Raw genomic sequence first — 23946 nt, 5'->3', positions numbered from 1 at the left:
GTCTGTGGATCTCACTCGGCTTCGTCTGTCCTTCCTTCCTTTCCTCAGTCTCTCCTTCGGTCTCCCTGATTTTATTTTTTTGGATTTGTTGGAATTTAGATGTTTCTGGGGTTGGGGAAGAATTCTGGTGGGTGGCCCGGTGGGTGGTGTCTGGTCGGTGCTGGATTTCACTTTCCTTTGTTTTCTTTGGTCTCCTCGGGTCTCCTGACGGCGGTGTTTGGTTTAGGTGAACGGTATGGGATTTTTTCTAATAGGTTTTTGGTGAGCTAACAAATACACGCACGCACGCACATCCACATACAAAAAAAGAAAAAGAAAATATATATATAGTTGACAATATTATTGTACTCTTTGCGTGTTCAATAAATGAATGGTGAGATTCTGGTGAAGAAGTCCCTTTGCAAAGGTATAATTATTCAGAAGCTTCTGATCACACAAAATGAAGACACTCAAGCCGTGTTCCGTTCAAATTGTGTGTGTCTCTCCTCTTGCACACAGTTATTTATTGAAAGTCAGTGAATACGAAAGTTCCCTCTCCCCTCCCATTAGCAAGTTCCCATGAGTACAAATCAGATTAGACTTGAACAATAGTAAATCAGCCTGTCCTTGGACTCTCTTCGACCGGACAGAGACTGGTACCAACTATACTCCCTTTAGATAATATGGAAAAGAAACCTGTTACTTTTCTCTTTCCCAGGCAAGAGAACAAAGTACTATAGATTGGCTTAACATATGAATTAACTGTTGTCTTATATTTATATCTTTATAACTAATATCCAAAACGGTTAAAATATAAATTGAAACTAAAAAACAATGTTAATAATCTAACATTCCCTCATTTGAGCTCGTGAGAGCTCAACACATTAAAAAAAAAAAAATTCAAATGGTTGTGTGGTGGAAATAATTATCATTAAAACATCCCTTTAGCAGGAGAGGAGGTAGTTTAGCAAACATATGGCATTAAAAAAACAATTTGATACATTAAAAGATTTTTAGTGGAATAAGCATAGCATATGTGAGGCTTAACACAAAATGTTGTTCATTAAAAAGTGTCGCAATGTATCGGCAGACGGATATGTGTTCTTTGAAGCCATCTCGTGATAAAGTTCTTTGTTGAATGAGAAGATGACGTTGTCAGCTTTTTGCAGAACCCCAGAATAGATTGCCTGCAAATGTGATTCTCGTGATGATTGCCCAGGAAAAGGCACTTGACTTGATCCGTTGAATGATGTCAAATGATGTCAAAACGGCCGCTCCAGAACCGAACACTGGGTCAGCTGACGTGGCTCCCAGGTCGGAGGTGATAAGATTGATGATCATCAGTTGATGAGATAGTTGGCAGCCTTGTAGACCAGTTGTGGAATGTTGTCTCCTCCTCCTTTCCGTCATCAACCTGAGAGTGAAATATGTTCATTTAGTCTTCTCATAAACCCACATAAATTTTATTTGGATAAAAAACCCTGATAGTTTTTGTTAGTTGGGATTAGTAAATGTTATTTGGTTAAGATCCGTAGGTCCTGCGCTGTTGGAACAGGAAAATATCTATTTTTGTGACATTGAAAATAGAGCCCAGCCTTTGATTGAGTTGAATGACATTCGCTCATTCATTAATATAACAGACAGAGCTTGTAAATATTTATTTTTCAAATAGGTTTTGTTCAATAGTAGGTAATTTTTTACCACGACATTTACTGTTCTAAATTTGCATAAATGTGCCTTTCACCATCCCGAAAGGAATCATTTTACTAGCATATCATATAATATTTTGCAAACACTGGGCTCCAAACATTACATTTTTCAATTGTTAAAATAAAATATATAATATAATATAATTACCTTCATTGGCGATATGCATTATTGTCTTCGCTTGCTTCAGACTTACTTTGCTCCGCTCGATTCCCTCTGATAGATTTCTTCATATTCAAACTGTGGATTATCACTTCAAAACCTTTTCATTTTTTAATCTACTAATTCGTCTACATTGGTTAATTTCTTAAACATAAACTCCCTCATGTTTGACAAAGATCCACTGATTTTTTCAAACACGTCAAGATAAAGGGAGGATAAAATAGAGACCTCATAACTCATAAATAAGGAATATCAGACCATAGCTTTCCACAAAAGACGTCGTAAATAACACAACCCTCTAAATCAGGCTATGAGGTAAACGAGAGAGCTACAGGACACTACAATAAAAATTAGCACAAGCAGATACAATTTATGACTTTGGGGCCATAAAAAATAGAGGTAACCATATTAATCTAATTCAGGATACGAATTACACAAAACTTACAAATATCTACCTTTTCAACAAATAAAACAAAGGTCTATAATCAAAAACAAAAATAAAAATTAAAAACAATACTCCTAGATTTAAACAAACTAAAAATTATTCTCAAACTGCTAATCAACCTCACCTCTTTTACAGATTAGTGGGGCTCGTAAAAAACACAGCACAAAAAATATTTCTGGGATTCATAAATCACAGTGCTGTAAAAAAAATAAAAAAAAATCTAAAATTAACCATCAAACTCGCTATTATTTATTAAATAGCATCAACTCAATACGATAAGATGCATGGTTCAATAGTATGTATATGAAACATATACGTAGATAATATATATATATTAATAATATATACTACTGTGAAAACTTCTGGGAAGACTTTTACTTATTACTACTCATTTTATTCTATTTTTTTTTCTATACTGTAGCTGCAGCTGGACGGAGTCCAGGAAAAAGTTCCTCACGGGAAAAAAATCAAAATATATCATATCATATCGTATTAATTAAATTCCCATTGTACCAATTCAGAAACTGATTCTCCCAAGAAAATAGGCAAAAATTTAGTAGGCTATAGATTGAAATAAATTTTCTCAATCCCTCATTTCAAATTCACATATGTCGTTTTCAATTTCCTGAAATACCTTGCTATAGATCACAGTTCCCCATCCAACACATTAAGAATGCCTTGCATACCACCGTGCAGCATTTTACTGATTGAAGGGTCGCATCCTAGTCAGACCACCAGCTTTTTTTAAAAGTCAATGTTCAGGGCGGCGGCTGTGTCAGACAATGTTCAGCAGGCATCAGCGATGAGAGGAGACATCTCTGTAATGAGGCTTGTACACAGTCACTGGGCATTGTGGAATTTGAGCATTATGATTGTCTGTAGGCACAGGAGGAGAATGACTGTGCTGCGGCGTGAAGCTGTCACGTCCATTCAGACGCTGTCTGCAATGTGGACCCGATGACACATTTTCGGTCCTTCCAGGCGCTCACCTCGACCAACGAATGCACCCGGCTGATCCAATGCACTACAACGCCAGACTGAGGAAATGGGATCATAGCAAGATAGTTCACTTCCTGCTTTCTCAAAAATGTTTTGTAAAAAACAGCTTGTTTTATGGGAATACCCTTCAAAATAGCTACTAGCAATACTTGCAAATACAACGTATCAGCAGCTGGGGCGCATCCCGTTCGCAGTTTGTAATCAGTGAAGGCCATCAAACCCTCATCTGCTTTGGAACTTAAGCATCAGTTTCTGAAATGACACACTCAGAGAAAAAACAAATATTAAAAATCGACTTCAAAAACATTTATAACTTCTTATTCAACTATCTTACTTCTAGCCACAGCTATACAGATGTAGATATAATTATGTTAACTCAATATAGCTCAATACAAAATACTATTATTTTATCATTATTCTTTATTCATTTGCCCCGAAAAGGGAAAGTTAACAAATTAACCATCTACATCAAAAATAATATAGTGTAAAAGAGTATCAATTCAGTCACTAAAAAAAATAAAAAATAAAACACTAATTTAATATTCTTCTACAAAAACTCAACAATATCTTTCAAATACTATTACTTATTTTTTATTGTTTATCATTCCTCTCTTACCTAGAAAAGAGAAAAAGTCCCATTACGAGGACACATTATATTCTAACCCACAGCCCCCCTTTTTTCTTCTAACCTAGAAACAGGGGGGGGGGGGGGGGGGTCGCAGCATTATACATCGCAAAACCTATTTTACCACATTCCCATTCAAAAAACAAACGCCATTATCACACCAGTCTCATCTCACACAAAAACAACACCAAACTTAGTTAAAGATATTGAAGGAAAACAAACAAAATCACCATACGCACATTTCTCACTCACTAGGTCCCCCACCTTTAGAAGCTAGGTCACACACTCAAATACATACGCACAAACTCTTTATTCATTATAAAATAATAAACGGTTTTATTCTATCAATTCGTTGTCTGCAAATCTTGCAGCATTTGAACCGCAGTTTTATACGGTAATTCAGTAAACGGGTTAATAACTTTAAACAAAACACCCGAAACAAAACGGCTCAGCTTATTTCGGAGGGGAAGTTATTTTAACATCAAAATCAGACACTGTATCATTACCAGCATGTATCAAAGAAAATACAAAAGTCCCTCATACCATTTTGTCCAGCGACAGCTTTTCATACAATCGATCCATAGTTTGTTTTTTCATTTTTCATCGACGTTTTTTTATTTCCGCATGGCTGCGACTCCAAGCACAAGTTCCGACTATGAACCGGAAGCACATTCAGGACAAACCATACAGTGTCACGTTCGAAATCGCCCTCCATTTGTAGTTTTTTTACCACTTCAGTTTATATTATACGCAAATAATATTAATATTTATCAATACAGTGACGTCTCACTTTTAGTATAATAGTTCAATAGGTTAAATTTATTCGACAACGTTTAAACAATTTCGACAACGTTTAAAAAATTTAACAGGAATAACACAGATGGCCATAGAACATACACACATAAGAATCACGTGACCTCTCGCTTATACACAGCGGTTCCATCCAATCCCGCTGAGCTAAACTGTCCTCAATATATTGCAAAATTTTTGCAAGGCGCTTATTTTCAAAATAACTGTCACGCGCTATCGAATTAAACCGTAGAACAAAAGTAATTCATACGTTAATCCTGACCTCAAAACTACAAAAGTAGAAGCGCCAAAAATAAAATAAAAAATCACGTAATCTCTCGATTGAAAATACAGCGATACAAATCCAATTATCGCTATAATCAACCTGGACCCCACAATACTGTTCAATTTCAAAATAACTTATTACGTGTAAATGGACGTTTTCAAATAAGTATCATGAGTACTTATCGATTAGTCCCAATCGGCCAAACTGCAAAAAAGCAGTGCGCTACTATGACCTTCGGAATCCTTAGTGGAAGAAAGACTTCTCACGTCATCCGGCAACCCTTTTATTCAATATATATCATAGTCTAAGGATTCTTCATAGCGAGATGAAAACAAAACAAAACAACAACAAAAATCAAGCCGCTACTTCTTCCTGTCTCAAAAATGCGCTTCCTAGGTCTGCACTTACGTCACTTTAAATGCACCACCCCACGTACGTGTACAGTTCAATGTCGTAGGAAAAATCCCAACTCTCAATAGAACGACATCAAACTACAACTTGTTCACACAGACCTCATGTAAGAATTTAGACAATTTAGAAGACGAAAAACCAGTTGTAGCGGTCCCAAACAGACAGAACTTCCCTACGTGGATAAAAGTCTCCACTTACCGTAATTATTTATTTAGGCCTAGAAGTTCCGCCCGTCCGTGAACGCCCCAGCTCGCAAATCGTCAAAATATCTGCGTCACCATTCGTTAGAATTCAGCGTCGGAGGTCACCATTTGATAGAGTTGACAATATTATTATTGTACTCTTTGCGTGTTCAATAAATGAATGGTGAGATTCTGGTGAAGAAGTCCTTTTGCAAAGGTATAATTATTCAGAAGCTTCTGATCACACAAAATGAAGACACTCAAGCCGTGTTCCGTTCAAATTGTGTGTGTCTCTCCTCTTGCACACAGTTATTTATTGAAAGTCAGTGAATACGAAAGTTCCCTCTCCCCTCCCATAAGCAAGTTCCCATGAGTACGAATCAGATTAGACTTGAACAATAGTAAATCAGCCTGTCCTTGGACTCTCTTCGACCGGACAGAGACTGGTACCAACTATACTCCCTTTAGATAATATGGAAAATAAACCTGTTACTTTTCTCTTTCCCAGGCAAGAGAACAAAGGACTATAGATTGGCTTAACATATGAATTAACTGTTGTCTTATATTTATATCTTTATAACTAATATCCAAAACGGTTAAAATATAAATTGAAACTAAAAAACAATGTTAATAATCTAACAATATGTATTTAAAAAAAAAAGAGCAATGATGATGAGATTTCCGAATGAACAATACTGAGCTCTTTAAAAAAAAAAAGCCGTATTAACCGCTCGCAGGTCATAAATCATACGAACCTTTCTAATATCTTTCTTCTCAACGGGTAGAATAGGCGTGTTATAATCAGAGCCGGAAATTTCACACAACACTCCTGCTTTGAGCAAACCGTCAATTGTTTCCGAAATGCCAATCATTCCAGCCTCTTTTACAGAGTATTGGGGAACATATATTTGTCCTGGTTTCATCTGAAACACAACAGGTGAGACGTTGCAGAGACCAACATCAGTGGGATCCATGGACCACAGCGATGTGGGGGGAAAAAATCAAGAAGATAACCAGCAAAATCGCTGTCGGTTGTTTCACGTCCATGGTGCCAATCCAGAAGCTGGTGCTCCAAAACGGAAGTGGGAAAATTGTGTTAGACTGAATCCAATAAGCATCAAGTGACGGCAAATAGAGCAATTAAGAGTGAAATAAATTTTGCCAATCAGTGGCCTGCAAACAAACCACCCATGTTCAATTCCCATATGTTGTTTTCAATTTCCTGAAATGCCTCGCTATAGATCTCATCCCCTGATCTGTCATAGTTAAGAGTGCATATCATAAGATCTGAGGTTACGAACCCAAGGTGACCAGAGAGCCAGAAGTGCTCAGATTCGAGCCAATCACTGGAGTCAATATCCACTCTTGCCCAGTAGATGTTGGCAGTGGCGCATGCCACAGGGCATTGTTCAACAAGCAGGAACTGGGAGGTGGCACTGGAGACAGAACAGCAGTAGGTGTTATTATCCGGAAATTCCAGGATAAGTCCATCAGGGCTGCATTTGATGAGAGGGCACGTGGCGATGAGGAGATCTCTGCCCAAAAGATTGACTGGACAGTTAGGTGCAAACACAAAATAATGCAAAATAGTCTGTGAAAAAACATTGAACAGTCACTGAGCATGTGGATTCAGGGCACCATGATTGTGGAAACTGTCCACCAGATAGAGGCAGATACTGTTGGTTTGGCACTGGGGAATGTTGTTGCTGCGGCGTGCAGTTTGTTGGCCTCTGCCTCTCCACCCAGAAGCTTGAGGTCGCTGTCTGCAATCACGGGCCCAATGACCAGGCCGTCCACAATTGAAGCACATGTTAGGCCAGGGGGCGCACCTTGACCCATGAATGAACCTGCTTGATACATCATGCACTCGGAATCGACAGAGGGAGATGAGATCACAGCAAGAGTGTTTCCTTCCTGCTTTTTCAAATTTTGCAACTGACTCTTTTTCTTTAGTATGTCTCCTTAAATTATGTTTAAGGTGTGACAACCACCTGTCAACTTCAGCACCGGGAAAATCCGGATTGGCCTCCATGGCCTGTGCCACAGACTTGGGAACGCCCTTCAAAATGGCTGCTCGGAACACTTGCGAATTCAAGGTGGAGGCCGTAGGGGCGTGTCCTGTTTTCAGAGTATAATCAGTAAGGGCCCGATCAACAAAAGCCGCGGCCTCCTCAACTGCTTTGGGAGCGAATATTAGATCTGGAATGACACAGGAAAAACAAAGGTTAAATAATTTTCTCGCCTAAGAGCCTAATTATCAGGGAGAAAAAAATTTATAATAAAAAAAACCCAACTAAAAACTAAATTTTACATTAAAAACTATAAAAGCAGACATAATTATATAAAAAGAACACGGATATCACCTGCTATTAACTCTTTGACTGCCAGACGTTTTCAGAAAAGGGATGCTGTCAGTGCCAGCCGATTTAAGCATTTTGACTGATCTTTCAAGGTCCACAGAAAATGTTCTGTTTGGACTATGGAAACACACATACTACCAAATGAAAGATTGATTTTTAATTAGAAAAAAAGTTTGTTTCTACCTTATTCCGTTCTTTAGTAATCAACAATAGAAAATGGTTAGTTTCACCCGTTTTCGCTTGTTTTGGACTAAAATACGGATAAATCAAGCTTTTAGTGAAACGATATTATTTCATGCACTCTAGTGAATTTTACACTTCTTTTTGTCCATGAATGATGCCACAAACACCTAAATAGTGCTTTACTTCTATAAAACACTACCACCAAGAATGAAAAAGTGTTTTTTGATAGCAAAATACGTTTATTTACATTCAACAGTGTAACAATTTGACAACAATTTGGCAAACTATTTACAAATGTGTGCAACTGTGGTGCTATTTACAAATATGTGGATGTTTCAACGACAGTTTTTCTTTTTGTGTAACACTCCCCTGCGTGCAAGGAGACGCAACAGCATTTGCACAACAGATTGCCTCTTCGCGTGCAAAAGCTACACTTTTTTGCAGGCCGTTTTTTCCGGGGAATAGCAAGTATATACTGCAGTGTGTGTTGCCATCAAGTCTAATATCAGGATCATGCTACGGTTACGTTACGGTGGTGTTACGTCTGGCTTCCTCATGTCCTTCAGTTGCTATACCGGGTGGTAAGAGATGTTCTGATCCATCTTATCCACTCCATTCATGGTGGCATCGTAGTCCAGAAACAGTGTCTTCTCCGTGATCAGACTGTACCCGCTCCTCCGATGAATATGCATTGGACTCGGGGTACTCTTCATTGTCCTACAAAATGTCCGCATGTGCAGCTCTGGCGTTAGCAGCGCTAGCCGGTGATGCTTTATGACGTGAGAATAAAGGCCGCGTCCAACTGTGGCGTCAACCTCGGGATTCATCATCATCATCATCATCATCAATGTGCATTGGTCGATGCTTTTCGACAACTCTCCATCGCCCGATCGAATGTCCGATTGTGTAGAAGTACCCGGTCGGTTATTGTGCGCGTTTTCCGGCGTCAGCAGCGCTAGCCGCGCTTAGCCGGTGAGGCTTACTACGTGATCATAACGGTCGCGTCAAGGCTTCCAACTTTGGCGTCAAGCTCGGAGTCATCATCATCGTCGACATCAATGCGCTTTTTAGTATTGATCGATGCTTTCCGTCTTTGAAAAAAATGCTCAAGCGTGAGCTGCTTGCAACCGGTCGCCATTGTGGCTTCATCAGCCATTGTCTCCTCAACACTCTAGCTCCGCCTCACGTCTTCTACTGACGCCCACGGTGGGCGGCCCATCCAACCTTGTGCAAAGAGAGTCATCGCTGCCATCTAGGGGCCAAAACGAGTCATTATACTAACCAGATCTGCTTGATACTTTCAGCACAGCTTCCCAAGGCTTTCCTACACCAGTTTCCAAAAAAAACCAAAAACATAGTGAACGTCTTTTAACGTCCTCGGCGCCCTTACGTAGGTTTTTACTAAACGTTTTATAACGTTTATGGCGGTCAAAGAGTTAAAAAAATAATAATATATATATATATATAATAATAAACACATTAAAAAATGTATTATCCTGAACAAACACATTTATAAATGCAAGCCTATTAAGATACTCTGTTTCATTATTATGGCGCTCATATGGCATGTACACATTTAAAATAAGGCATTCCTTACAATTTAGTGTTAGGTGAATTCCAATATACCAGTCCACTTTAACCCTTACTATATTAATAAAAGTCAATTTTCGAATTCCAAAGGATGGCAACCCCTCCAGGAACACGCCCTCGTATTATACCATCGCCGATGTCCACACAAGACTCTCCAGTCCCATGAAAGTTCTGATTTACTAAATTCAAACCTTCCAAGTCCTGCTTAGTCAAAAATATCTCTTGCAAACACAGCACGTCGCATTGACTCAACAGGTGTTCCACAACAACCCTGCAAGCTATTGCCTCTGCACTCTACCCCAAGCTCAGGCCACTACTGTTGTAAGAGACAACTTTTAGGTCCATGCCGAGTTTACTCTGCCTCCGTGCCACAGGACATTAAAGCACCGCTCGTCTGCGCACTTATCCCAGCTCCATGAGAGCCAAGAGCTGTTTTGCTACGTGGCTCAAAGTCACATTGGATATCTTCAAGCATTTCACCACCTGGCGAAGTTGTCCTAATATATATATATATATATATATATATATATATGTTAACTCTTTGACTGCCAAGCATTTTCAGAAAAGAGGATATGTGGGTGCCAGCCGATTTAAGCATTTTGACTGATCTTTCAAGGTCCACAGAAAATGTTGTGTTTAGACTATGGAAACATAGATACGACCAAATGAAAGATTGAACTCTCATCTTTCATCAGAAAAAAAAAGCTTGTTTCTACCTTATTCCGTTTTTTAGTAATCAACAATAGAAAATAGGTTAGTTCCTTCAAATGCGATGTTTTGGACCAAAATACGGAGAAATCAAGCTTTTTGTGAAACGATATTATTTCATGCACTCTAGTGAATTTGACACCTTTTTTTCCATGAATGATGCCACAAACACCTAAACAGTGCTTTACTTCTGTAAAACACTACCACCAACAATGATAAAGTGTTTTTTGATAGCAAAATATGTTTATTTACATTCAACAGTGTAACAATTTGACAAAACTATTTGGCAAACTATTTACAAATGTGTGCAACTGTGGTACTATTTACAATTGTGTGGATGTTTCAACTACAGTTTTTCTTTTTGTGTGGTTTATTGTGTAAAACTCCCCTGCGTGCAAGGGGACGCAGCAGGATTTGCACCACAGATTAGTTTCACTGCGATTGCCCCTTCGCATGCACTTTCTTGCCGGCCTTTTTTTCCGGGGAGTAGCAGGTATATACTGCAATGTGTGTTTGGCCATGTTGTCATCAAGTCTACTCTCAGGATCATGATACGCTGACCTGGTGTTACGTCTGATTTCCTCATGTCCTTCAGTTCCTATACCGGGTGGTAAGAGATGTTCTGATCCATCTTATCCACTCTATTCATGGTGGCATCGCAGTCCAGAACCAGTGTCTTCTCCGTGATCAGACTGTACCCACTCCTCCGATGAATTATGCATTGGACTCGGGGTACTCTTCATCGTCCGATTGAACGTCCGCCTGTGCAGAAGTGCTCGTTTTCCGACGTTAGCATCGCTAGCCGGTGAGGCTTTACGACGTGATCGAAGCCGCCGCGTCAATGCTTCCAACTTCGGCGTCAACGGTTCCAACTGCGGCGTCAACCTCGGTCGGAGTCACCATCATCATCATCAATGTGCTCTTTAGCATTGGTCGATGCTTTTCGTCTTTGAAAAAAATGCTCAAGCGTGAGCTGCTTGCAACCGGTCGCCATTTTCGCTTCCTCAGCCATTCTCCCCTCAATACTCTAGCTCCGCCTCACGTCTTCTACTGACGCCTACCCGATCTTGTCCAAAGAGAGTCATCGCTGCCATCTAGTGCCCAAAAATAGTCATTATACTAACTCGACCTGCTTGATACTTTCAGCACAGCTTGCCAAGGCTTTCCTCCACCCGTTTCCAAAAATAAAAAATAAAAACATAGTGAACGTCTTTTAACGTCTTTGGCGGCGCTCATTTGGATTTTACTAAACGTTATTAAACGTTTTTGGCGGTCAAAGAGTTAAGGTGTAACCCTGGTCAGATTGATCTACACCCTCATAAAATAAGAGCCTGTTATTAAAAGCAGTCATTAAGAAATTACCTTAATTGGAAGAAAAAAAACAGATTAACATGGTGTAAAACGTGTTAAAAGATTAAAATTTGCTAATTCATGTTGATGTTTTTGTATTCATTTAAAATGATTAAACTATCTATGAGAACTCTTATTTTGAAAGGCCCGTGCCGACATAACGCCGTGACGAATGCGCGCATGAATGTATACTTTACTTTTTTCCCTTATTGACCATTTGCACCGATGTCATGTGATCACGTGACTGCCCTATGATGGACGGCGGAAGGAAATGATGGTTGAATGGAAGTGGACGTGACCCGGAGCGACTTAGTGAGTGTTATTTTACACATTAAAAGTTATTATTGCCCATAGAGCCATGGAATCTACTACTTCAACCAAAGTTTGCCTGTCAGTCGAAGTTGCACATTTAGTCGGGACTCATACAGCGCGATATTAAGTTGGAGATTGCTAGTTTGAAAACAGCCCCTTTCCTTCTGTTGCCTGCTGTTTTTACCAAGTTAATCAAATCGCCGACTTAGCCCGAATTCACAGCGCACGACGATGGAGGTAAATATGGTGCAAAACTAACTTGTAAAAAATGTTTGTACCTGTAAAAAAAAAAATTGTACCTGTACAAAAAAGTGTAAATTTGTATCTGTAAAAGTTGTGATTTGTACCTGTAGAAATGACAACTTGTAGTCAAAGAAGTCGCCACTAGGAGTCACAAGTGAGTTTTGCACCAAATATCTCGCTACAAATGGTGCAAAACTGATTTGTACTCGTAGAGCACCGTGATTTGTACTTGTAGAAGAAGAGGGCAGGCTCTGGAGGATTTGGGTGGGCTAAAGCTCAACCTCATTGGTTGAGCGAACAACAGTGGGTTGAACTCAAATGACGCCACGTTTTTATCATTAATATGCACAATTCCGAAATTCCAAACAAACAGAGTGGCCACACCAGTTTACATGTCATTTTGGAAGAAGAGGACGTCCCAGGCGTGAAAATTTCAACATGGTTCAATATTCAAACACCGTGTGGAACAGCTTAAACGTTGGTTGACATGCAGAGCACTCAAAGTGGGCAGAAAGAAAGAAGTTTGAGTATGAAGGTAAGATTTATTGTACGATCATAGCTTGTAATCTTGGTGCTAGCTAGCTCATCTCTTGTTAATTGTCACGAAAACTGAACACATTGAAGTCACGATTTTTATTTCAAGATTTGAAGCCTACCACTGTAAACATACGATAAATAGCTTGTACCTGTGATAATAATAATAATAATCTAAAAATACCTCATAAACTGCTGCTTAGTGCTTAGATGTGAAAATTACTATAGAGCTACAGAACCCTATTGAATGTTTTACAAAATGACCTAAACCTATAACCAAAAGTGGACAGTTCTCAGCTACTTGTATTTGACTAACATTATATTCAAGTATCTGTACTCTTACTATCATAATAAAATGAAAACAAAACGTCTTTACTGCGAGTGAATCTTTAAGCCGCTACAGGTATTTTAACCTCAACCCTTTATCCTCTGTATTTAATCATTTTATTTTGAATATTACAATTTCTTAATAAATGTCAGTATTTTTGCAATGTATGCTTTGCAAACAGTTTAAAAAAAGAGGCTCCTGTCCGTTGGAGTTTACCCCGGTGAACGAGAGGGTAGCCTCCTTCGGGTGGGGGGACGGGTCCTGACTGTTGTTTGTGCTTATGCACCGAACAGCAGCTCAGAGTACCCACCCTTTCTGGAGTCCTTGGAGGGTGTGCTGGAGAGCGCTCCCCCTGGGGACTCTCTCGTTCTGCTGGGGGACTTCAACGCTCACGTGGGTATTGACAGTGAGACTTGGAGGGGCGTGATTGGGAGGAACGGCCCCCCCCAATCAAAACCCGAGCGGTGTTTTGTTATTGGACTTCTGTGCTCGCCACGGACTGACCATAACGAACACCATGTTCAAACACAAGGGTGTCCATATGTGCACTTGGCACCAGGACACCCTAGGCCTCAGTGCAGTTCGATGATCTACTTTGTAGTCGTGTCATCGGATTTGCGGCCGTACGTGTTGGACACTCGGGTTAAGAGAGGGGCGGAGCTGTCAACTGATCACCACCTTGTGGTGTGTTGGCTCCAATGGCGGGGTAAGATGCTTGTCCGACCAGGCAGACCCAAACGTATTGTGAGGGTCTGCTGGGAATGTTTGGCAGAATCCCGTCAGAAAGAGTTTCAACACCCACCTCCAGCAGAACTTCTCCCTTGTCCCGAAGAAGGCGGGGGACATTGAGTCCGAGTGGACCATGTTCCGCGCTTCCATTGTTGAGGCGGCCAATCAGAGCTGTGGCCGTAAGGTGGTTGGTGCCTGTCGTGGCGGCAATCCTCGAACCCGCTGGTGGACACTGGACACTGGAACAAGGTTTCCGTAGGTGAACCTGCGGAAGGATCATTACCAGAGAGAACGAGGGTGCGGCCGACCACCAGCGGTAAGGGATGCCGTCAAGCTGAAGAAGCAGTCCTATTGGGCCTTTTTGGCCTCTGTGACTTCGGAGGCTGCTGACAGGTACCGGCTGGCCAAGCGGAATGCGGCTTCGGTGGTCGCTGAGGCAAAAACTCGGACATGGGAAGAGTTCCGTGAGGCTACGGAAAACGACTTCCGTACGGCTTCGAGGAAATTCTGGTCCAACATCCGGCATCTCAGGAGGGGAAAGCAGTGCGCCATTAACACTGTGTATAGTGGAGATGGGGTGCTGTTGACCTCGACTCGGGACGTCGTGAATCGGTGGGGAGAATACTTCGAAGACCTCCTCAATTCCACCGACACGCCTTCCTTTGAGGAAGCAGAGTCCCCTATCTCTGGGGTCGAAGTCACTGAGGTGGTTGGAAAGCTTCTCGGTGGCAGGGCCCCGGGGGTGGATGAGATCCGCCCGGAGTTCCTAAAGGCTCTGGATGTTGTGGGGCTGTCGTGGTTGACACGTCTCTACAGCATCGCGTGGACATCGGGGAAAAGTGCCTCTGGATTGGCAGACCGGGGTGGTGGTCCCCCTTTTTAAGACCGAAAGAACAAGATCCCGGATACAAGCGGCCGAAATGAGTTTCCTCCGCAGGGTAGCCGGGCTCTCCCTTAGAGATAGGGTGAGAAGCTCGGTCATCTGGGAGGGACTCAGTGTTCGAGCCGCTACTCCTCCACGTTGAGAGGAACCAGTTGAGGTGGCTCGGGAATCTGGTTCGGATGCCTCCTGGACGCCTCCCTGGGGAGGTGTTCCGGGCATGTCCCACCGGCGGGAGGTCCCGGGGACGACCCAGGACACGCTGGAGAGGCTACGTCTCTCGGCTGGCCTGGGAACGCCTTGGGATCCCGTCGGAGGAGCTGGCTGAAGTGGCTGGGGAGAGGGAAGTCTGGGCTTCCCTGCTAAAGCTGCTGCCCCCGCAACCCGACCCCGGATAAGCGGTAGAAGATGGATGGATGGATGGAAAAACTAAAGAATCTTTTTTTTTCTAAAACACATTTTGAAAGAACAGTGCTTACCCTTGCTGTCTCTGATACATCTTTGCTAATAAATCCCTGACAGTGATAATGAATAGACAATTAGCTGCTGTCTGTTTAGAGGCAAACTAATGACTGACGTTCTCAGATACAGTTGCAGAGTTTTACTTACCTCAACATGGGGGTGTGGCTGGGTCTCCAACAAAGGTTTCAAATTTCACCAGTGGTTAATTATTTTGCCAACATTTGTCTTTGTATAGGTTAGTGTTATCAAATGCATTGTTTTATGCTCAAGAGTAATTGCTTTATATAAATTTACTGAGAATTAAAAATAAAATTCAACCAGGTGGCTGATTGGCTGGCTGGCTGGCTGGCTGGCTGGATGGACGGACGGACGGACGGATGATTAATTTCAGGCAGTGGTCAATATAAACAATACTAAAACTAAAACGTAATTTTCCAATCAATACTCAATTAAAACCTAGGCACGCAGTGGGAACGCAAAAAAATAAATATTTTGTACAACCCCCATTCACATTAATATTAAGCTGAGAATAAATAATTGGCTATTTCCTGCAGGCTTCTCTGTAGCAAGCATCAATTTTGCATTAAACATAGAACAACAATATATTTTTTAATTAATAAAAGCAATGTGTTATCTGTAACAACATCAAAAGCTAATGGTAGTAATGTTAACAAAAAGTAACAATACCAAACTTTCTTAAGAAAGAAAACGGAACCAAATTAAAAGCACAAAGCAGTACGTAACAGAATAGCATGCCACAAATATACACTCTAAAAATGTATTGGTTTAAAAATTTAAAAAAACTACCAATCTAGTTGGTTAAGCTCATATTGGCCTGATGAACCAATAGATTGGCCTGATGAACCAATAGATTGGTCAGACATTGACCATTCCGGGTGGCTACAGGTATACCAATTTTTGGGGTTAGCCAAACAACCAATGCAATTGGTTACAATAGAAAGTAAGTCTTGATAGAACACTTGGAAAGATATTTATTGTATCAATTTATTGTATTCTAAATGTATTTATCAATTATTATAAGTGATTACAATATATTATGATGTAAATAATATAGTGTTTAAAAATGGAAATGTGTGTCTAGTGGTTGGAATCTGGAAGGGTTGGAATTGGTGGGGTTAGATCCCCAAATGATTCCTTGAGCATGGCCCCCACTGCTGCTCAACGCTCTCTCAGGGGATGGGTCAAATGCGGAGAACAAATTTTGCCCCACTTAGGTGGGTGTAATAATTAGTGGCACTTTTTTTTCGGGAATCCCATAACCTGCGGGAATCCCGAAAAAAATGTCAGCCTCTAACACAGATTAACCAATAACTTGGTCAGAATGACCAATTTGTATCGGTTGGCCCAATCACCAATATATATTGGTTAAAAACACCAACCATTCTAGAATGGTTGTTTTGACCAAAGGATCTGTCGGACACATAACTACCAGCTAAATTGGTCAAATTTAACCTTTTTTTGGTCAATTTGACCAATTGTTTTATGAAATTCTCAGGTTCGGAAGGATAGGCGAACAAGGTTTCTTTAATTACAATGATTTGCTTTTATTAATATGAACCCACAGCAAGCAGTAGATATTGCTAGATCACAGTGTCAATATGCAAATCCCTACGATAAACTACCCTAACACATGATGCCGACGCGTAGATAACATTCAGTTTCTCTTACCGTTGACATGGGCGGAGAGCCAAACACCCCGGCAGATCAGCGTCAGCAGGCTGGGCGTCGTGCACAACCCTCAGCAGACTTTGCCAGAGTGTGGGAAAACCCCAGCTCTTATACTATCCCATCACCTGAGAGCAAGGAGGGCCAGTCCCTGCTTCCAGACGATGGGTCATTCCCTTCTTGTTTTGATCCCTTTGTGCGTCAAAGCGCACCACGTCCCTCGCCGCTCCTATCCTATGGTTCTTTTATTTGCAGTTTTCAAGGGAACATATGATCACAGTTATACAACAGTTGAACATAACAACTTTCATAAGTGTCCTGATTTGCCCTGGGTCACCAGTATCACCACTGGGTCACCAGTAAAATTCCACTCACATTCCACCCTTTGACCCAGGCAAATCAATTAACGAACCCATTACCGATGTCGGGTGCTGTCAGAAGATCCACAATCCACTGCAACCCATATCCTTCGAAGAAAACCAAATAATGATGATTTAATAACACTTCCCCAATTGCTCCCTCGATCATATCAGCTCCCCATGGTCCTTGTCTTACATGGATTGTGATTCTCATGAGGAAGCAAGTGATGTCATACGCCTAGACAAGGTGCGTTTTACTTGGCGAACATACAAGAACACACACACATTACACATAGTCAGCGAAGCAATTATTGCAATCAACACCAGCAGTGGAGGAACAAAGTATTGTCTACCTGTTACTGACATTCCCGAGAATATATCCCACCAGTGATGAGCCGAATCTTGCTCAATCTTTCTGGCTGCATGCAATACCTCTGCTTGGGTTAACAAGGTGGTAATCCCTAACCTGGAGACGTTAGACCGGAACTGTTCTACCAATTTCCTCAGTTCTGTGGATTGATTCAATGCGCATTTGAACCTCTCCAATGAAACTGTCCAGGGCATCTGCAACACTTGCCATTGAACCTTGTTCAGGCGATGCACACTGGTATAATTGGTTAACCTATAGGTCTGGTTCTTCCAGGTCCAGAGATGTACCCCTTTTAAACATCCTGAAAACGGTATCTCAGGCAATTGTGGATGGCTGTGACTGGTTGCTATACAAAGAGTGTGAGGTCCAACTTGGTACAGCAAATCAGAAGGTTGTTCTACATGCCAATCAAATAATGCCTTGTCTTGAGTTAAGCATGCTTCTTGATATACTTCCTGTTGTAGGCAAGCCATTCCTCCATCTGCATTTTCACATCCGCGCAAGTCATAAGTATGATTAGTTTGTGGGCTAAACCAATCTCCTTGAGGTCTTAAAAAACAATACCCGGTACTTGTGATTACAGGTAATACATGATACCGACATACAATTATTGGTTTTGTAACATTCATTTGCAACCATCGACCCGTACATGCAGTCTCATTACACTGAGTGACCTCAGGATGGACCTGTAGCCACAGATCCTTGGAGATGTTCCATAGGCGTCGCCATTCTTGATGGTTGACCGAAGTGACTGCTCTTATGAAACGTTCTCGTTGAAGACGCATGTCCAAAGTCTTTAGATTACAAATGGTCATGTTCAGAGTTCGTGTGAGGTTTACCAAAACCTCCTCGGTGGCGGTCCACATCATCAAGTCCCATTTCAGTTGTTCCAAGAACAGCTTTGCTCCTTGTCCGTGGAGCTCTACTGTGGAGGGTAACCATACTCCTATGGTTTCCACAGCATGTGAGGTGTCATATCCAGTGTTTGACACCAATCTGTTTTTAGAGTGTACCAACGATAGTAATGGACAATATTGTTCGCAAACCAGTCTAAATCTGTGATAGTGAGCATTTCTCCTTTCCCCAGCTAATCCATTCCACCTCACAGTTGTGCCATATCAAGATGCCGATTAGACACCATGATTAGTGCACAGGTGTGCCTTAGACTGCCCGCAATAAAAGGTCACTCTGAAAGGAAAATCAGTACGTACTGACTAGTTTTCTGAGTCCCCAGGATTTTACAGGAAAACAGGTCTACCATCTTCTGATATTACGCAATTTGAAGCTTCATAGAAAAAAAAGCATTTAAGAAATTCAACAAATTATTGCTTTTCTTACTGTGTTAATGTGTAGGCCTACTTGTAGTTTCCTTAAGTTAACATTGATGGTATACAATATTTGTGAGAAATGGTGATAATGTGCATATGGAAGAAGTTTGAGATCTTTGAGTTCATATCATAAAAATTGGATCAAAAAGAAAATTGTTGCATTTATATTTTTGTTGAGTATAGAAATCTTTGAATTTTTAATGATTAAAAAAAAAATCCGACATAATGGCCTAAATTTCCATTTTCAAAGGAGTTTTATTTTGAAATGCAACTTCAGATTTTGGTCAAAGTACTTTGGTTGGATACCTGAGGTGGTGTAATGTCTTGTAGAACTTGTCTGGTTCTAGGATAACAAATTTTGAATTTTTAATGATTGTTTTTTAATCAGCGATAATGGCTTAACTCCACAATTAAAGGGTCATAATTAGAAGGGACTATAGACTTAATTGAGGGCGTTATGCGGACTCCAAGATAAGTAAACCCGTCTTTAGTATTAATAAAAGGAGTTTTCACAATTGGGTTTGACCTTTCTTCCTTGTTTAAAAACAATATTGATGATTTTGAATAATTAATGTCGTAGCCAGAACAAATTTCAAATAAGTCTATACAATCAATGAGGTTTGGAATACTATTGCGCAGATTTGTTAAGAAAACAATCACATCATCAGCATACAATGACAATTTATGTTCAGGCCCTCCTAGATTAATTCCTACTATACCAGCATGTGTTCTAACTGCTATTGCCAACGGTTCTATGGCAAGTATGAATAACATAGGCGATAAGGGACATCCTTGTCTAGTCAATCGTTCCAAAGTGATTCGTTTTGAAACAATATTATTTGTTAATATACTGGCCATCGGACTAGTATATAAAAGTTGGACCCACCTAAGAAATTTAACTCCTAGTCCATATCGAGATAGAAGGTTAAACAAAAATGACCATTTTATTCTATCAAAGGCCTGCCTGGCATCCAGCGATAACAATGCTGTATCCTTAGCATTACACTTCTCATGAATTATATTCAAGACTCGCCTTATATTATGAAATTCTTGGCGTTTCTGTACAAACCCATTTTGATCATTATGCACTTAGATATGGAATGTTTTTTTCTATCCTTTTAGCTAACAGTTTGCACAATATCTTAGTATCCCAGCCCATCAAACTTATTGGTCTAAAGGAGGAACATTCTGTAGGAAGCTTCCCTGGCTTCAAAATTTGTGTTATTACCGCTAATTGTAAGGTGGGTGGGAGTATCCCATTACAAAACGACTCATTAAACATATTCCATAATGGCGTAAGCAACTTTTCCTTAAGCTTTTTATAGAACTCAATTGGCAAGCCATCTTTTCCACCAATTTTGCCACTTTTAATACTTTGAATTGCATTTGAAATTTCTTCAATACTTATTTCACTGTCCATCTCTTTTTTTCTTTTCTTTTTTTTTTTTTAAATCATGAGTGTTTGAAATTGATATTGAGGAATTCAGCATGTTCTTCCAACATTTTAGACTTACACACAGATTGATAGTACGCCCTGAAACTGTCATTAATTTCCATTGAATCCGTACAAAAGTTGCCTGCCGAAGTTCTGATACATGTAATTGCCCTTTCGGATTGCAGTTTTCTTACTTGCCAGGATAACAGTTTCCCCGCCTTCTAGCCTTGATCATAATAGTCTCGCTTCAACCACAAAAGACTATTAGCTACACTTTCAACTGATAGTTTATTGTACTCAGCTCTAAAGAGCAGCAGGTCCTTCTCTTGAGCAGGATCTTCATTTACATTAAGGTTAATTTATAACTCTTTAATTCTTTTTTTCTAAATTGTCCATAACTATTCTCTTGTGCCTCAATTTGAAACTTGTATAGCTGATAGTTTCCTCTCTAATAAAGGCTTTAAGCACCTCCCATCTTATACCAGCAGAAGTTTCATTCGTATTCAGTTCAAAAAAAGTTATCTTATCCCCTACATACTTAACAAACTCAGAATTTTGCAGCCAAGTTACCTGCAGACACCAGTTTGGTGGGCTGTGAAAAACTTATTGAGATAGCAGCATGGTCACCAAGTACAATTCCACGATACCAGCAATCTTTAATATTAAGTCCTCTGGATACAAGAAAATAGTCAATGCGGGAACGAGACTTAAGTGGGACCGAATTGCATGAATATTATTTTTTACTAGGATTTCGTTCCCTCCCTATCTTAACCAAGTTTAAATCAGTTATTTACCTTTTAAACAATTTTCTAGTCTGAGTCTTGGTGGTATCAAGACCAGGGGAACAATCCAATGTGGAGTCCAACTTACAGTTGAAGTCTCCTCCAACAATACAACTTTCCTGTAATGTAGACAAAGTCAGGAAAAAATCTTCAAAGAATTTAGGGTTACATATCTACCATACCGGTCTTGTTTTGTCTTACTCGCTTGAAATGGTATGTCCTTATGGATCAAGATAACACCTAAAATTATTGTACGATGCATGTAACACCTGGCCGGGCCATCGGTTCCTGACAGATTTAAAGTCTGAAGTCTGAAAAAATACCACATTAGATTTAATAACTTTAACCCTGTTTATAATTTGTTTTAATTTAGTTATTTGCCTTAACCCTCTGACATTCCAACTAGTTACCTGTAGTTTCCATTATTAGTATCTATAAAATATAGATAACACTCTCATACATTGTCATACTGTCAAATGTATGACACACATACACAAAAACATAAACACAAATAAAGAACATGAATCTAACACTTAAAGACCCTCCCTTATTCAAAACTAACTATGGGGGATGCACCAAATGGAGGAGCAGCAAAAACTATGATAACCTAACCCTAAAGGTACTGACAAACTTGTCAGACAACCCTGCACATTTAAAATGAATAAGCATATAAGTAACCCAAAACAACAACAAAATATCAGCAATAAAACAGCACTTGGAACCATTTTCAAATTACAAAATTATATATCACTTTTTTTTTTTTACACACAACTTGTTCCAAGTTCACGCTCACCGGTAGCTTTATAGTCATTCAGAAGAACCATGGAGTCCTCCGCAGCTTTCGGTGTCGAGAAAAGATGGACTTTTACTTTGTAGAGGATTCTCATCTTGCAGGGGTTGTATGCAAATCCACAAAATGTACCCTTCTCGACGAAGACTTTCTTGATGTTGTTGAAGCCGTACCGTTGTCTCAGGGTTTCCCCAGATAGGTCCTCCGTGAAAAAAAGTCTATCCCCGTCATGAGTGATGTTATGTTGTTTGGCTGAACGGAAAACCAGTTTCCGATCTTGATATCGTAGGAAATGGATGATGACCGGCCTGTTCTGACCTGACCGAGGGGGAGCCAGAGTTCGGTGAGCTCTATCAAGCGTGAACATTTGATCAGCATCCAGCTTTAGCCAGCCTGGTAGCATCTCCCGTACATATTCTAGCATAGAAGGTTTCCCTCAGCGCCCTCTCGAAGCCCAAATAGACGTAGATTATTTCATCTGCTGCGGTTTTCCAGGTCGTCTGTCTTCGATTCGAGAAAGGCAATGAGTTTTATAGCTTGAGAAAGTTCAGTCTTACTCTTTTCCAACTGTTCCTCCGTCGACACAATCTGGTTTTCGGCCTCCTCCATTCGTGTAGCATTGGCGGCGACACACTGCTTTTTAAAGCGACTATTGAGCCGGTCATTTTCTCCAGACGTTCGTTGACATTGTCAAGTTTGGTTCCAAATTCGGCATGAACTTGGTGTCGAAGTGACTTAAGATCAGCTAGCACAGCTGCTAGGTCAGACATGTTTGTAGCGTTGGCCTCGCCGTCTTGCTCGTTCGACGAGGTCGTTTTCGGCTTCTGAGAACCGCGTTTTCTAGTGAATATCTCACAGTCCTTGACTGGGTTTACTTTAGGCATATTTCACTATCAGGGAAAAGTGTATAAATTGGGTTACAAAGTCATTTTGTGCAGGGTTGTACGGAGACACAAAACTAAACAGCCATCTTGGATCGCGGCTCCACAAGGAGTTTTATTTAAAAATGCAACATCAGATTTACCTGGGATGGTGTAGTGTCCTGTAGAACTTGTCTGGTTCTAGGATAACAAATTTTGAATTTTTTATGATTTTTTTTTTTAAATTCAGCGACAATGGTCTAAATTTCAAAGGTGTTTTATTTTGAAAGGCAACATCAGATTTTGGTCAAAGTACTTTGGTTGGTTACCTGGGGTGGTCTAGTGTCCTGTAGAACTGGTCTGGTCCTGGGATAACAAACCAAGAATATTTAAAGATTTTTTTAAATCAGCAATAATGGCCGAAATTTCAATTTCAAAGGAGTTTTATTTTGAAAGGTAACATCAGATTTTGGTCAAAGTACTTTGGTTGGATACCTGGGGTGGTTTATTGTCCTGTAGAACTAGTCTGGTTCTGGGATAACAAACTTTTAATTTGTAATGATTTTTAAAAAAATCTGTGATAATGGTCTAAATACAAATTTTCAAAGGAGTTTTATTTTGAAATGCAACATCAGATTTTAGTCAAAGTACTTTGGTTGGATACCTGGGGTGGTCTAATGTCCTGTGGAACTGGTCTGGTCCTGGGATAACAAACTGATTTTTTTTTTTTTTGTAATCAGCGATAATGGCCTAAATTTCAGTTTTCAAAGGAGTTTTATTTTGAAATGCAAGATCAGATTTTGGTCAAAGTACTTTGGTTGGATACCTGGGGTGGTGTAGTGTCCTGTAGAACTAGTCTGGTTCTGGGATAACAACATTTGAATTTTTAAAGATTTTTTTAAATCAGCGATAATGGCCTACATTTCAATTTTCAAAGGTAACTTTCGCTCTATTTCGTCCCTCCCGACCGCCAGGTGTTGGTGCTGAAACAGCACGGAAATCCCCCACGTGCATGCGTCGCTCGAGAAATAATTTATAAAAGGACATTTCCAGGGTTCCGGCTGACGTGATC

The 23946-nt window shown here is 40.3% G+C and overlaps 1 protein-coding gene across 1 annotated transcript; it reads right to left on the bottom strand.

Annotated features, from left to right (window-relative positions):
* Positions 1–459: 459 nt before the first annotated feature.
* On the bottom strand, positions 460–22417 carry LOC147163277 (uncharacterized). Its single transcript, XM_086095201.1, has 3 exons — positions 22018–22417; positions 16954–18799; positions 460–7784 (listed from the first exon to the last, which is right to left on the bottom strand). Exons 1-2 carry the CDS (start codon positions 22415–22417, stop codon positions 17520–17522), a joined length of 1680 nt encoding a protein of 559 aa, XP_085951327.1. The 3' UTR covers positions 460–7784; positions 16954–17519.
* Positions 22418–23946: the final 1529 nt, after the last annotated feature.

This window comes from Leptonotus elevatus, chromosome 14 (assembly GCF_054856555.1).
Source record: "Leptonotus elevatus isolate MCC_2025b chromosome 14, RoL_Lele_1.0, whole genome shotgun sequence".
Lineage (NCBI taxonomy): Eukaryota > Metazoa > Chordata > Actinopteri > Syngnathiformes > Syngnathidae > Leptonotus > Leptonotus elevatus.
Note: the sequence above shows the minus strand (reverse complement) of the source record. Positions and strands in the feature narration are given on the sequence as shown.

Bases quoted from the DNA above. Each gene is read 5' to 3' on its own strand.
- LOC147163277 (XM_086095201.1), bottom strand. From the start codon at position 22,417: ATGCTACCAGGCTGGCTAAAGCTGGATGCTGATCAAATGTTCACGCTT. The intron at 18,800-22,017 runs GTGAGCGTGAAC...AATCGGCATCTT, and splicing joins GAATGACTATAAAGCTACCG to GATATGGCACAACTGTGAGG.